The sequence below is a fragment of the Staurois parvus genome, unplaced genomic scaffold (genome assembly GCF_062004578.1).
Source record: "Staurois parvus isolate SC_StPar_1 unplaced genomic scaffold, SC_StPar_1.0 ptg000601l, whole genome shotgun sequence".
NCBI classification, from domain to species: domain Eukaryota; kingdom Metazoa; phylum Chordata; class Amphibia; order Anura; family Ranidae; genus Staurois; species Staurois parvus.
In genome coordinates, this window is record NW_028318397.1 from 695,465 (window position 1) to 712,453 (window position 16,989).

Genomic DNA, 16,989 nt, shown 5'->3' on the forward strand with positions numbered 1-16,989 from the left:
AAAAAAATGTAAGTATCTTGATCCAGCAACTTTGTTGATTGCCAATGTGAAGGATAATTTGGATGATGCAGCTTATGTTATAGACAAAGTAAGAAGGCAATTAAAGCAAAGTAATGTAAGACCAAAGATTGCTTTAATTCAGAATAGTTATCCTAGATATGAAAATCAGAATAAATTCAAGACAGGAAATGCTGCCCCCCTCAGGAATGACAGAGTAAGACAAGGGAATCAAAGACCACTCAATTGCTACTATTGTACAAAACCAGGGCATTTTAAGTGGCAGTGTAGGAAATTTTTGAAAGACATTCAGATGAGAAATTTGGGTAAAGAAAATGGACTTATTTCTCCTGAACCGTCTGCTCCACCTCGTTCACAGGAAGTTAAGTCATCTTCACCCTATGCTCCTCTGATAAGAGAGCTCAGTGAAATATCAATTGGTAATGGAGGAAATGTGAACAACTCACATGCATCCAATACTTCAAGACAGCCACTATTACCTTCACCATGACTGGCGAAGGAAAGGGAGGTTGAGCCTCATTGTCTAGATTATGTAGCTCCAATTTTCTTAGACAAGAGTGGGCGTCCCTATGTAAAAGCCAAAACTAATGGCCAGAAATCAAAATGTCTTTTAGATACTGGAGCTCAGATTAGCGTCACAGGTTTGAAATGACCTATTTCATCAAATGCAGCAGTTTGTACAGTTGTAGGGTTCAATGGGAAAGGTGATGTTCAAGCTAGAAAATGTAAAAATATGTCTTTTGAAATTCCAGGATGTTTGCAAACAGAAATAGACTTTTGGTTTTGTCAAGGATCAGAGAACATTATTGGTACTGATGTTTTGTCTCAAAGAGGGTGGATACTTGATTTAGCCAATGGCATTGTTTGGCAAGGCTCTGCTAATCGTAAGCCTATGGTAATTGACCCAGCAGATTATTGTGAAGTCGGCAGCATCTGCTTGACAGAAGCAATTGATGCTGACTATAAATGGCCAGATACTGGAGATAATTTGGAATTGAAACAGTTAGTACAATTACACAAAAAACTTTGGAGTCAAGGTAAAAATGAAGCAGGACTGTTTAAAGATGTTGAAGTGAATATACAAGGCAAAGACCATCCCCCATTAAAACAATACAAGTTGCCGCCAGAATCTGATGAACCTGTATCAGTAATCATAAAAGAACTTTTGGAACAGGGTATCATCAGGAAAGCCAATTCAGTTACAAATAATCCCTTGTGGGTAGTGGCAAAGCGTGATGACCCTAGTGCATACAGATTATTGATAGATCTAAGAATGCTAAACAAATACACTCCAAGTTGTACACCCATTGTGGCAGAAACTCCAGACATCATGTCACAAATAAATGCCAATGCGAAAGTGTTCTCTGTACTTGACATTGCAAATGGATTTTTTAGTATTAAATTGGCTGAGAGCTGCCAATACAAATTTTCATTTGTTCACAGAAATGTGCAATATTGTCTCAAACGTCTTCCAAAAGGATATCATTCTTCTAAGTATATATTTCATCAGGCATTAGCAAACGTTTTGTCTAAGTTCTCTAGACCAGATTGTTTAATCCAATATATAGATAATATCTTGCTTATGACAGATTCTGAGATTGAACAGAGGACCCTCTTGGCAGAATTGTTTACACTTCTGCAAGACGAAGGTCTCAAGCTGAATACACGCAAAGTTCAGCTTATGAAAAATGAAGTAAAATTTCTTGGAGTTCTGATTGGTCCAGGAAAGAGACGGCCTTTACAAGAACGAATTGAGTCTATTGTGTCACTTCCTGTACCAACAACATTCAAAGCACTGAGACAGTTTCTGGGTTTGGTAAATTTTTCTAGCGATTTTATCGAATCATTTGCAGAAAAAGCCAAACCATTGTATGATTTGTTGAAGTACAATGAGGAAAATGTATTTGGTCCGTAGACAGAAATCCAGGAAAAGGCTTTTGAAATGTTGAAAAATGATTTACAAACAGCTCCAGCTTTGGCTACTGTGGATAAGCAAGCACCATTTGCTTTGCCGGTGCATGCTTCAGAAACTGCAATCTCAGCTGTCTTGATTCAGAAACAGGGAGGAGTCTGGAGAAGTCTTGAATATTTCTCACGTCTTCTTACCCCAGTAGAGAAAGGTTTTGATGATTGTGTCCGACAACTTGTGGGATTACATTATGCAGTAAAAGCAACAGAGCATATTGTAGGATTCAACAAAATTATTCTACAAACTCCACATAGCACATTGAAGTTCCTTTTTGAGAAAAATGTTTCTGGAGTTTCCAACCAAAGATTTTCTCAATGGTTGTTAGCTCTATCACCTAAGCAAATACAGGTTGAACATAATGCCAAGTATGTCCTACCTCAGTTGATGGAATACAACGGGTTAGAACATGAATGTTTATGTGAAGTCCAAGAGACTTCCTCTCCTCTTTTTCGTAGAGAGGCAGAGAAAATTGATGAACCTGTATTTCTTGATGGTTCGAGATACTGTATGTCTGGTAATTATTACAGTGGATATTCAATTTGGTATCCAGAGCATAATTATTCCATACAGCACAAATTGCCAGGACATTTTTCAGCTCAAAGGGCAGAACTTGAAGCAGTAAAAACTGTGATGACATAAGACAAGGAAGAGAACAGAAGTCCTTTAGTGATCTACAGTGACAGTTCATATGTTGTACGTTCCCTGACAGATCTACCAATTTGGAAATGTAGAGATTTTGTAGATGCATCCAATAAAGTCCTGTTGCACAAAGAGACACTTGAATCAATTTTTAAGCTAGCAGAGGAAAATCCTTTTGCCTATGCAATTGTTAAAATTCCATCTCATAGGAAGGACAATGATGAGATGAGTGTAGGCAATAGAACAGCTGATCTCTTAGCAAAAGAAGCAGCTTTACATGGAGAACCAGTGATTCAGTCTGAACCAGTTCCAGTTAATGTTGTTAGGAAGACAGACACACAGATTCCCTCCTTTGCAGAAGAACAGAAAAGGGATCCATCTCTTTCTGCTTCTCAGGTTGACCCAAAATTTCCCTTTGTATGTGAATACGGAATTTTGTGTCATGACTTAAACGGGTTTCTGCGTCCTGTTATACCGCAGCATCTACAGGTAGAATTTACAAAATAAAATCATGAAAGCCTAGGTCACATAGGTAAACAAAGATTGCTTGAAATTCTCAAGGAAAAATTTTACTGGGACAAAATGGAAGAAACAGTAGACAGTATAGTTCAATCTTGTCTAATCTGTGCTCAAGTGAATCCTCGACCAAAGGGTCAAAAACCTCCATTACAAAGAACTCTTCCAGCAGATGGACCATGGTCCACATTACAACTAGATTATATAGGACCGTTACCTACAGGTAAAAATGGGTACAGATATGCTTTAGTTGTAGTTGATGTTTTCTCAAAATGGATTGAAATTTTGCCTGTTCGCAAAGATGATGCATTAACAACTGCTAAAATGCTAATTAATCATGTTTTTCCAGTCTGGGGTATACCAACAAACCTCAGTAGTGAAAGAGGAACCCATTTCACAGGTAAAATTATGCAGGCAATGTGTAAAATCTTAGGTATACAACAGAGATTTCATGTGCCATATCATCCACAATCTGCAGGTATTGCGGAAAGAATGAATAGGACTGTCAAATCAAGAATTGCAAAAATGTTATTGGAGAGAGGAAATAGTTGGGTTGATGTTGTACCATTGGTTCTGATGAGTGTCAGAAGTACAACATCTTCTGCAACACAGTATTCTCCTTTTGAGTTAATGACAGGAAGGAAAATGCCGTTAGTGTTTCCAAATAAACCTTTCTTGTCAACGCTGCAAAGAGAGGCAATAGAAAAAACAAAGTGGGTACAGATGTTGCAAGACAATCTGAACACTATTGTACCACATGCAGCTACTCGCATGCAAAAAATGGTTCCTCCACATTCTTCTAAGTTCGAAAAAGGCGGACAAGTAATGACAAAACTTTCAGAAAAACTGGACCATGGCAAAGCAATTGGGAAGGTCCATTTGATATTTTGGATGTTCAAGGAGTAATGGTACAAGTTCAAAGACCTCTAAATTCAGTGAAAAATGCTCGTAGACAACAAAAAATGTGGGTGCACACTGACCAATGTAAATTGTTTATACCGAGATAATGATACTGTATTTCTTTTGCAGACCTGGATTTCAAAAATCTGGAAAAGACAAAGAATTGCAGATTCCAAAAAGAAGTAAAAATAACAAAAGAACATAAGGAAAATCAAAGCAGTAGAAAGGAAAGACTTATCATCACAGGATTGATTTTTTTCCTAGTGACAATGACATTATTGGTAATCTACATCATAAACTTTTCCAGCAATGCAGAAGTTAACAAGACTGAAGCCCTACATAAGAAAGACATTACACTTATTAGGAACAAAAGATTTTTTCCTAAGGACAGTGTCATTAATACAGCTGAAGACTTGATAGGATATGTGTGCATAGGTTATGGAAGAACTTGTTGTATGGAATTGTATTTTGTTCATAGTAATGATATTGAAGTAAGAGCTAAAATAGAGTCTAAATCAGAATTTGTTAAAATGCAAGGATCTTATATTATCAATAACAAAACTAGTAACTTTGAATGTAATTTATCAGATATGGGATACTGGTTAATAGTTTTAAAGGGAAATGAGCCTACTATTTGGTCAGGAGATATTTCAATAGACATGTTAAATACTGGAAAAATAGGAAGTTCTAAAACAGATATTTGGTATCAATTACAAAGTTATTCACACTTTCTTGATCCCAAACATCTGAATATAAATGGTAATGAAAAAGAGGACATAGTTAAAATATGGGATTTGCAAGTAACAAGAGCTTTGGTTCAAACTAAAGTCAAAGTAATTGTTACTGTGGTAGATTTAATTGTCCCAGAGATAAAAATATCTCCTCAATCTTTAAGACTCATAGAAGGAAAGGATAATCTGAATTTGATGTGTAGTACACAAATACACCTACCTAAAAATTCATTATTAACTTGGAAAAGAAATGGTGAATTTTTGGGAAGTTTTCATCACTATAAAACTGATATTATCCATAAAAGTATTTTTGGTAATTTGAACTGGGATAATGATAACTTTGTGTATCATCAAAACATTATATCTATTAATGACACAGGTATATATGAATGCTGCATATCAATAGAAAATTATCCAAAGAAATGTGTAAATACAAATGTAATTGTAATATCCCCTAAAAGAACACAGTGCACGGATAAGAAATTTATTCCAGCTAGTCCTTTCCAAATTAACCATTTCCAAACCAGACTTCTTTTGAGAGAAGGAAAGTTTGTTATTATATTGTGGAACTTTAACATTTCAGAATGGAAAATCTCAACAAGGTTTCCACAATGTCAAGAACATCTGGTTAGTATGGAATTAGGTATTGAAAGATGGTTTGGTACTAATATTAAGAATCCTCACAGGAATAAACGTGGTATAGTTGAAGGTATTTTAGGAGGAGTTGGTACTATTGGAAGTATTACAAATAATATGGACATTAGTACATTAAAGTCTGATCTCGAAACAGCTGGTTTAGTGGGAAGCAATAGCATTGAAGTTCAAAGAAACTTAAATCAGATATTGGAAAATATGGTGATTAAAACAGCCAATATTATGGGTCCATCTATATTACATTTACAGAATATTACTCTTAATTTAATGACAAATGAACAGCATTCCCATATAGCCAGAGCATGTTTACAAATTCAGATGGAATATTCCACAAATTTTAAAATAATAGCTCAAGCCTTTCAAAGTGGAATAACTCCTCTAGGTATTGTACAAAATTTACCCAGAGAGTATGTATATGTCATAAACCATACAGATCTGTGGGTAAATAAGTGGATTGGATGTTATCAGAACATATGTTATAGTTCTTCAATGATTCCTGTAGCAGGAAAAGAACAAATGTTGGTTACAATCACTGTCTTGGGATTACCTGTTAGCAACACACAGTTACTATATTATCAACTGCAATATACAGATTTTGCATTTAATGATAATAATTTTGAGTTAGAACAATTAGATCTGTCTTCATGTTTACAATTTCAGTCTAAAGTTATTTGTCTACCTAATCAAGACAAAGGTATATTTTATTCTTGTTACCATAACCATACTCTATGTTCAGCAAGGATAGAAAAGGTTAAAACCACTTCTGAGTTAATTTCAATTGTAGATAAAAAGAAAGTTTGTTTTCAAGTTATGTCTAACTCAGAAAGGGTTCAGTCTTTCTTCTCTTCTTGTACACATACAGAAAACTTAAGTCAAGGTTTGTTCTGTATAGAAGGAGATATTTTAGCAATAAGTGTTTGTGGGATGAGAATGAATTTGACAAACATGCTTACGAAAAATATAAGTGCTCTTCCCATACAATACAATATATCTCAGGTGGATGAATTCCCTTGGAGAGATTGGGCAAATGTTATTCAAAAAGATGAAGGTTTACTGATAGCTTTATCAGATGAACTCCAAAAGGCAGAAATATTATTTAAACATGAACAAGGGAATTTGCAAGAAATAGAACATGAATGGTCTGAATTTTCAGGTCACTCTTGGTGGTCAAAATTTAAACGTACTGTATCAATGTGGGGAAAAACTTCAGTTGCATCTGCAGCAGGAAATATTTTATTACATCCTGTAATAATTATTTTTATTATTATCATATTATGTATTATATTCCAATTATGTTTGATGTGTAAAATGAGAAGTTTCTATAAGCGAATTAGAAGTGAAATTAGGAAAGGAGATGATTTATTACAAAATATACTTAAGAGAAAAATACTTTCTGGTTTTGCTGACTCAGTTACAAATAATGATACATTTGAAATTACTAAATCGAAACCTGTGTGAATGAGATATAAATGGAGTATGCGTGATATAAATTAAAATATGAATTTTCATATTTCAGAGGGGAATGTAATATTAATTTTTAATATCTAAATTTTAATTCGGTCTCTAGTAAGTTCTGAAATATATGCCTGGCAGAGACTATACCCTCTTAATTGGATGTGAATGTGAGGTTTTGAAATTGAGTAGTAACAGATGTGAATTATTTGTGTCTGGGTTAGGTAATTAGGAAAGGTTTACATTCATGTTTTCTTTAGAATAGTTATGTAATGTATATCTTATTTTGAATTCATATAATGAGTCTGAGAGTTTAAATTGTATTCGTAAATCATGTATTCAGACAGCTGTATGTAACATAAGAACTTCAGAGTTCTCTTCTAGAGGGTTTCTGTCAATCATGTTAATTGACTTAGCAATTGAATAGACTAGGGGAGTGGTTAAGGAGCCCGCAAATTTGAAACAAAGGATAATGGGAGGACTTAGTTCCTTGTGCATTTTAAGTACATAAGCCCATTCAAGGAACAGGGTCACTTGCTCACTTCTACTCACACACAGACACATTCTTTCACACACTCTTACACAAAGGAGCACATGGCATGCTTAACCGTTTCAATACTGGGCAATTTTACACCTTCCTGCCCAGGCCAGTTTTCAGGTTTCAGCACTCTCACACTTTGAATGACAATTGCGCGGTCATACAACACTGTACCCAAACTAAAATTTTATCATTTTCATCACACAACTAGAGCTTTCTTTTGGTGGTATTTAATCACCGCTGGGGTTTTTATTTTTTGCTAAATTAACAAAAAAAGACCAAAAATTTTGAAAAAAACACACATTTTTCTTTCTTTCTGTTATAGAAGTTTACAAATAAATAATTGTTCTTCATAAATTTAGGCCGAGATGTATTCTGCTACATGTCTTTGGTGAAAATAACCCAAATTAGGATGTATTTTTTAGTTTGTAGGAAAGTTATAGAGTTCACACTCTATGGCATAGATCTGATTATTGATCAATCCTGAAGTACTGACAGCCAATCTAATTTCTTGAGGTGCAAGAATGTCAGAATAGTACAGATATCCCCAAATGACCCCTTTTTGCAGAGTAGACAGTCCGACGTACTTCATAAGAGGCATGGTGAGTTTTTTGAAGTTGTATTTTTTTGTCATAATTTTTCGGAAAATGAAAAAATTAAAAAAATTATTTTCACTATTTTTTTTTACATACTGTCACCAGTGCAGTACAGCGTCATCATATAACTGGCATGGCAGTGAACAGGGACACTGACTGGTGACAGTATGAAAAAAATATATATATATATATTTTTTTATTTTTTTTATTTTTTTTATTATATTTAATTTTTTATTAAGATTTTTTTTTCATATTTTACTATGACCAAAGTAGTACAATGTTACCATAGTAACATATAAGCAAGCATTTACCTGAATGAAATCGATTCATTCAGCTTTTTTTTTTTTTTTTTTTTTATTTGTGCTTAGCTGTGATTTGGTCACAGCTAATCACATGACATGTGCATGTGATTAGCTGTGACCATTCACAGCTAGGCACTAGTATACAATGGATGGCATCATGAATGAAGCCATCCATTGTATACAACTGTCATGTGACCTGCTGTGATTGGTCACAGCAGGTCACATGGTACCAGCAACGGGAGCCGGTACTCGGATCTGTCATCGGCCGTGTCCGAGGTGCACGGCCGGTGACAGGTCGCACTGCTGCGCCGCTCTGCATTAGCGCAAACTGCGCATGTGCGGGAGCACGCCAAATGGCGTGCACCCGGAGTGCAGAGACACTTCTGAAGCCGCCAAACGGCCATTGGCCGGGCGGCTAATGGTTAAACAAAGGAAAGCACATGGTCACTTCTTAAGCTAGGCCAGGATCCTTTCTAAGCTATACAAAGGAACTACATTTCTTCTTATATCCAAGGAACAATCAACAAATATTCTTTATTTTTATCTCATTTTAAGCTACATATCTTTTTGTATCTGAATTTACTGTTTTTATATTGACTTTGTATCTTTTGGTGTGTGATCAAATAAAGTCACACTGCTTTTTCCTAACTGGCTTTGAAAAGGATTTCTTCCCACAACCATCTACAAGTACAGGAATACTAATAGAGTTTTTTCACAACTCTTAAATTCCAACCAACATCAATATCTTTGATCAGATCAGCGCTATACCAGCGTTCACATTACTATAGTATCCCTAAAAACGCAGCGTTAGCTGGATCAGCCCCGACACCTGCCAGCACCTGCGTTTAGCCCCTACGCCCCCCCCTTCTCCCCCAACAAGTGCAGTGTCAGTAGATAACTGTCACTTTATATATTACACACAAAACCGCAGTGTTCACAGAATCAGGCCTGATCTCTGTTAGCACTTGTCGGTAAATTTTTTGTAGCGGTTAAAGCAGTCCCTGACAGCCAGGCACTATTTTTCCCGTGAGTCGCACTAGGTACCTGTAACTTTAGTGGCCAAAATGTCCAAGCAAAGGTACTCTAGTGAAGAGGCCTATAAGATTCTGAGCATGTCAAGTGAGAGCAAAGGGGAAGACTCACTGGCAGAATCAGGATCAGAATACGAACCTATAGACAGCAGCGGCACCCTGACAGATAGCTCAGACGACGAGGAAGAGGTCCCTGCTAAGATCAGGTGTACCCGACCCCATTCCCAGGTTGCTGAGGTGGTACAAATGCATGATGACTCTCATATGCAGCAGAGTGCCAGTACTAGTGCCACACTACCTTTTGGTGAACTGGCGAACACCAGCGGCCTAGTACATCCTGGTCGTATACATACCAGCACTGCAGTATCACTTGGTGACGTAGCGAGTCCCATAAGTGCAGTACAAGCTGGTGCCGTGGCGAGCACAAGTAGTGTCCCGTGGCCACCAAGAATTCGCAGACAGTAGAGCCCCTAGTATCCTTCCGGATGTGCTTGCAAATCCCGATTGGCAGCCCACAAATTCTGCAGCACACTTACTTCCCCCATTCACTGCCCAACCCGGAATTTAGGTGGAAACAGCAAATTTAAATACTCCCCTTGATTTTTTTGAGCTGTTTTTCACAGATGATCTTTATGCATTGATTGCGGATCAAAGCAATTTATATGCACAACAATATATCACCGCCAACCCAAATTCAAACCTTGCCAGACCATTCGCATGGAAACCCATTACGGTTTCCGAATTTAAAGTTTTTTTGGGCCTAACCCTCAACATGGGCATTAATAAAAAAATCAATTGAGGTTGTATTGGTCCACAGACCCGCTTGTTCACATGTCCATGTTCTCTGCTGCCATGGCCAGGCATAGATATGAGACGATAATGCGTTTTATGCACTTCTACGACAACACACTCAGTCGTCCTCGGGGTGACCCTGAATTTGACCGGCTCCACAAAATTCGGCCCCCTCGTAAATCACTTTAACCAAAAATTTGCAGATGTGTATACTCCCCCTAAAAACATCTGCATCGATGAGTCCCTCATTCAATTTTCTGGCCGCCTTGTAATCAAACAATATCTCCCCAGCAAGCGTGCCAGATATGGGGTCAAGATATATAAGACCTGTGAGAGGGCAACAGGCTATACATGTAAGTTTCGGATTTACGAGGGAACAGATAGTCACATGGAGCCCCCCCCGGATGCCCAGACTACATGGGGAGCAGTGGCAAAATAGTTTGGGACTTGGGGTCATCCTTTTTCCATATGGGGTACCACTTATACATGGACAATTTTTATTCAAGCGTGCCACTATTAAAACATTTGTTCAATCAGGGAATTTGCGCATGTGGCACTGTGCGATCTAATTGCCGGGGCTTCCCCCAACGGCTTGTAAATAGAAAGGGGGACAAAGCCTGCTTGAGAAACGAAGAATTGCTTGCAGTGAAGTGGAAGGACAAAGGGGATGTTTACCTCCTGTCTTCCATTCACGCAGATACAACCGTCCAAATTGCCACGGCAGCTGGTGTTGTTGAGAAGCCCCTCTGTGTCCACGATTATAACCTTAACATGGGAGGGGTGGACTTCAACGACCAGATGATGAAGCCGTACTTAGTTTCCCGAAAAGCCAAACGCTGATACATAAAAATGTCTGTTTATTTATTTCAATTGGCTGTATATAATGCTTTTGTTCTCTACAAAGCAACTGGACATAGTGAATCATACCTAAAATTCCAGTTAGAGATCAACAGGGCCCTTTTGTATCCAGAAGGTGCTGCGCCCCAAACCCCCATCCCAGATGCAGTTAGCCGTCTGCATGAGAGACATTTTCCCGATACCATTCCTGGTACCCCAACCCAAAGAAGACCCCAAAAAAGATGTTGTGTCTGCAGCAAACGTGGAATTAGGCGTGACAGCCGCTATTGTTGTCCCTCCTGTCCTGGCCAACCTGGCCTCTGCGTCAAGCCCTGCTTCCGCCTCTACCATACACTAGTGAACTATTAATATAGGGTACAGCACGGCACAGTTCAGGGCACATTTACACAGGGTCTCGAAAGATGTTAGGTAGTCAGGAAACTGGCTATCGCATTTGGAGAGACCCTACCATCTGTTTTAAAAATGTTTAAAGTTTGAAAAAAAAAAGTTAATAAAAAAAAAAAAAATTGAAAGTACAAATCCCCCCCAAAAAAATTAAAAAATTTAAAAACCAAAAATAGTTATAGTTTTTTTTTGTTGTTGTCATTTTTGTGATTGTTCTACTTATACTGTTTTATTGTTACTGTTTTATTGTTAACCATTTCTGTTTGCAGGAATGCTTTCAGCTGCAGCACTGACCTGTTTATTCTGACAGCAACAGGAACTTGCTCTCAGAATAGACATAAATCAGCGTGGGCAGCGCTGTTGGATGAGATTTTTTATCCGCAGTTAAAAAAAAAGCATATATGCTGAAGCATGGGGGCCTGGGGTGGCCAGTGGGTGGATGGCCCCTATGCTTCGGCATATATATTTTATATTTGTTGGCACATTTCATGTGTGCCCACCATTAGAAGTGGGTGGATGCAGGGAGGTTTCTAATGGTGGGCATACCACACACTTTTTCTGGCAGCAGAGATTTCTTCTCTTTTTTTTCATTCAGCCCACAGGCTGCATAAAGAAAAAAAGAACATAGCATATACACCCAACAAGGACCAGCGATGTACTGGTACATCACTGGACTTTGAATGGTTATACCAGGGTGATGCCTGCATCTGCAGGCATCATCCTGGTATCATTTTTTTCAGTCGGCAATGGGCTTTCATGTAAAAGCATTCCTAGTGGTTAATTAGCTGCAGGATTGCCTTTACAAGCAGCGGGAGAAAATGCCCCCCCCCCTCCCTTAGATAGCATTAAAAGTGATAAAAAAAAAAAAATTAAAGGGACAGTGTAAAAATAATTAAATAAATCAGAAAAAAAGAAAAAAAAAAAGGACCCTCGCCCATCCGCGCACACCTGCGGTCGTGAGCGTTGACCCTGTGCCAGTATGGAAACAGCGATTGCACCATGCATGTGAGGTATCGCCATGAACGTCAGATCAAGGGCAGTAATTATAGCTCTAGACCTCCTCTGTAAATCTAAAATGGTAGCTTGTAAAGGCTTTTAAATTGTTGCCTATAGATATTAAAAATGTATGCTGTTTGTCGCCATTGCACAGGGCATGCGTAATTTTAAAGCATGTCATGTTTGGTATCTATTTACTCAGCATAGCATCATCTTTTATATCATACCAAATAATTGGCCAATATATTGTGTTTTTGTGCATTAAAATTAAAAAAGTGTATATTTTTCAAAAAAATTGCGTTTGAAAAATCGCTGTGTAAGTAATATGTGAGATAAAAAATTGCACCACCCACCATTTTATTTACTAGGGTGTCTGCTCTAAAAAAATATATAATGTTTGGGGGTTCACTTTAATTTCCTAGCAAAAATACAGATTTTTTTAATGTGAACAAAAAGTGTCAGAAAAGGCTTGGTCTTCAGGTGGTTAGAAGAGTGAGTGATGTGTGGCATAAACTTCTAATGCTGGGCATAAAATGCCCCCACCCCTCAAAATGACCCCTTTTTGGAAAGTAGACACCCCAAACTATTTGCTGAGAGGCATGTTGAATCAATAGAAGAATTTATTTTTTTACCACAAGTTTTTGGAAAATGACAAAAAAAAAATTACACAAAATTGTCATTTAAATAATTTATTGCTCACACAAGCCATATGTATATGTGGAATTACTCCCCAAAATACATTCTGCTACTTCTCCCAAGTATGTGGGTACCACAGGTGAGAGGCATTTTGGCAGTCTAGCCAAGTACAGGACCCCAAAATCCATTAAGCACCTTCAGGCTTTTAAAGGGCTTTATTTCCTCATTACACTTCCTGACTACCTATCACAGTTTCGGAGGCCCTGGAATGCCAGAATAGCACCAAACCCCCCCCAAATTACCAATTTTTGGAAAGTAGACACCCAAAGGAATTTGATAAGAAGCATGGTGAGTATTTTGCAGATCTCATTTGTTGCCACAAGTTTTTGGAAAATGAAGAAAGAAAACAAAAACATATTTTTTCTTTTCTTTTTTATATTTCAAAACCTTGTGAGAAAAAATGAGATCTGCAAAATACTTACCATGCCTCTTTTTAAATTCCTTGGAGTGTCTACTTTCCAAAAAAGGGGTAATTTGGGGGGGTTTGGTGCTATCCTGGCATTTTAGGGCCTCCGAAACTGTGATAGGTAGTGGGGAAGTGAAATGAAGAAGTTACGCACCTTCAGGCTTTCAAAGTGGTCATTGGATTTCAGGCTCCTGTATGTGGCTAGGCTCCCAAAAAGTGTCACACGCGTGGTATCCTCATACTCGGTAGAAGTAGCAGAATGTATTTTGGGGTGTAATTCCACATATACCCATGGCTTGTGCAAGAAATAAATCATTTAAATGACAACTTTGTGTAAAAAAAAAAAAAGTTTTTGTAATTTTCCAGAAACTTGTGGAAAAAAAATAAATCTTCCATGGACACAATGGGGTTTATTTACTAAAGCTGGAGAGTCCAAAATCAGACTCCCTTCTGCATAGAAACCAATCAGCTTCTAACCTCAGCTTGTTTAATGAAGCTTTGACAATGAAACCTGGAAGCTGATTGGTTTCTATGCAGAAGTGAGTCTGATTTTGCACTCTCCAGCTTTAGTAAATAAACCCCAATATGTCTCTCAGCAGATAGCTTAGGGTGTCTACTTTCCGAAAAGGGGTCATTTGGGGGTGTTTGTTCTATCCTGGTATTTTAGCACCTCAAGAGATGTGATGGGCGGTCAGAAAGTAAAAGCTGTGTAAATTTCAAATTATCTATACCATAGTTTGTAGACGCTATAACTTTCACACAAAGCAATCAATATACACTTATTGGGATTTTTTTTACCAAAAAAATGTAGCAGAATACATTTTGGCTTAAATTTATGACTAACTTTGAGTTTACAATATATTTTTTATAGCTGAAAGTAGAAAATATTGTTTTTTTTCAAGATTTTTGTGTTTTTTTTGTTTATAGCGCAAAAAATAAAAAGCGCACAGGTGATAAAATACCACCAAAAGAAAGCTCTATTTGTGTGAAAAAAAGGACGGAAATTTTGTTTGGGTACAGCATTGCATGACCACGCAATTATCATTTGAATTAGTGCAGCGCCAAACAGCAAAAAAAGGCCTCGTCATTAAGGGGGGGTAAATCCTCAGGAGCTCAAGTGGTTAAGAAAGAGGATATACAGTACACTAGTGCTGAATAGTCAGCAACAGCTGCATGTGGTTTGGACATTGAAGATAAAGCATTTGTTTATGCAACATTACAGAATACATTAAATTTTAGTGAAAAAAAAACAAACAAATTAACTATATACATTGCAAGGATTTGGGGAAGCTTTTTTACAGGTTCATCAGAAGAAAATGCTGTTTATGTTAAATTGGACCATAATTTGAACTCCTATTGCAAGGGATGCCTGAAATCTGTATTTCAGTGCAACCATCTGAGAAAAGCAGTGAATCTGTTACTTAACCTCCCTGGCGGTATGATTATTTCAGATTTTTGGTGCTGAAAGCGGTACCATTTTTTTGCATGGAAATATGTATTTTTTTTATTGTAGGCTGTAATTTTTAGGAAAAACTCACTGAAATCTGTCCGAACAAGAGTCTAGTAAACATCCCGGGTATGATAAAATTTGAAACACAAAATCATAAATTATAATTTAATAAATAATCATAAAAATAATATAAAAATAATAAAAAATTTAATTCAATAATATAATCAAACCAAAAACACTGAAATGTGAAATATAGCGCCAAGTTCGCACATTGCTGAGCTCAGTCGCAAAATCGTTTTCAGTGTCTGATGACGAATTTCCCCCACGAATCATTATCACTCAATTCTGCAAGTGGTTCTGATTTACTATCGCTGTTCTCTAGCTGATCTAAACCGCTTTTGACCTAAAGGGACACTTTTTGGACGCCATGGACATTTCTCAGTTTCCAGGCAGAAAGAACAGACAAAATGCAGGCAGGGCGCAGGACAAAGCACTAGGGACAATATGTATGTGAAATTGGTTGAGACAGCAATGTTTTACTATGTAAAATGTAAAAAAAAAAAAAAGACATTTTTTAAAATTTTTAAATTTCCCGCCGGCGGCGGCGCCCGTACGTCCCGACGTCACAGGGACAGGACACAGAAGCCGGATGCCGGCATCGGCCGGAGGAGATGGCCGGGGACGCTGCAGGGGACACATCGTGGGAGCGCAGGGTAAGGTAAGTAAAGACCACATGCCGGAGCAGTGCCGCATGGTAAGCCCGAGTCTAGCTCGGGGTTACCGCTTTTGGTACTGAAATGTTACCCCGAGCTACACTCGGGAATACCGCCAGGGAGGTTAAGCAGGAAATTAGATCACTGTTGTACACAATGCCTTCAGGTTGCCATATTGCAAGAAGGGCTATGTTAAAATAGATACAATTAAATTGTTACTAAAAGTTAATAACAAAAAAAAGAAAAAATACTATTGATAATTTAAGAAATTACAGAAAACAATTACAGAAAACAAAATCAAAAGTTTACATTTCGAGGGGGGCGCTCGTGAGCAGCGCAGGGACTGGCAGCTCATTAGCCATGCTCCTCCACAGCCGGGCACATTACGCCTTCCTCTGCCTCCTGGGGAGCCCGATCTGTCCCCCATCCTTGACCTCACCCTCCGCTGACCCCCCCGCCAATTATGGGGAAGAAATCAGCGGCCTCCCACGTGTTTTTAGCCTTACAGTTTGAAATATTCTTCTATGCAACACTGGTCTATACTGATGGTGATCCTTGTTTTTTTTTTTTGTGTTTCCACTACTGTTACTGTTATACCAGGCTTTTGGTTATGTGGATCTCCGGCTCCCGCTGGCTCCTGGGTTTTTTTTTTTGGGGGGGGGGAGGGGGGTGTTATTGTACCTCTTTATATACCGGGGGCCTTCTTGGCTCATGGTCCTATGCCTTATACGATTGGTGCCGGTTTCCGATCTTACGGGACCGTGACCTGGGAATGCCTCATTTGTATTATGCTGATATGTCTGTGTACCTGTTTACTTTTTCTCTATATCATACGGTGTCATATTATGCATTCCTTATGGTAATGTACTTGACGTCTTTTTCCCTGTTATGTTCCCCCCCCCCTTTTTTTTTTTCCTCCTCCCTTCCCTTCCCCTTCCCCTTTTCTTCCCCTCCCCATGCAGGTTCATTATGTATTATGTTGTCTGTGACGCACCCATGTGCCCGGTGGTAGAGCCATCCCCTATGTGTGTCCTTGCGGTTGGGACGCAATTTCCACTGATTGTGGTTTCGTTACACTATCTTGGAGTGTACATTTTCTTCTTCTGTCTCTTGTTTCTTGTCTGCTTCTTTTTTATCCTTTCTCAAGGATCCAGGACAGCCCAGGGTAAGGTTGCATTTGAGGATTGGACCGTTATTCCTAGCGCATTTTGGCAGCTGAATTCCTTTGACTCAGTATGGCTTTAAAACCTTTGAAGATTTTTTCTCAAAATATCCATGGTTTTAATTCTCCGACCAAGCGTTCTAAAGTGTTCCATCATCTTAAGTCCCAGGATGTGGACGTAGTCTT

The 16,989-nt window shown here is 38.1% G+C and overlaps 2 protein-coding genes across 2 annotated transcripts in view; one reads left to right on the forward strand and one right to left on the reverse strand.

Moving 5' to 3' along the window:
* Positions 1–16,989, reverse strand: part of ANKRD44 (ankyrin repeat domain 44) — a 350,654-nt gene that overhangs the window by 187,748 nt on the left and 145,917 nt on the right. The window lies entirely within an intron of this gene.
* LOC149449838 (uncharacterized) lies at positions 3,209–6,981 on the forward strand. The gene is made up of 4 exons (XM_089692688.1): positions 3,209–3,365; positions 3,492–3,620; positions 4,172–6,235; positions 6,599–6,981. The coding sequence occupies exons 1-4, from the start codon at positions 3,209–3,211 to the stop codon at positions 6,883–6,885; spliced, it is 2,637 nt and encodes an 878-aa protein (XP_089548814.1). The 3' UTR covers positions 6,886–6,981.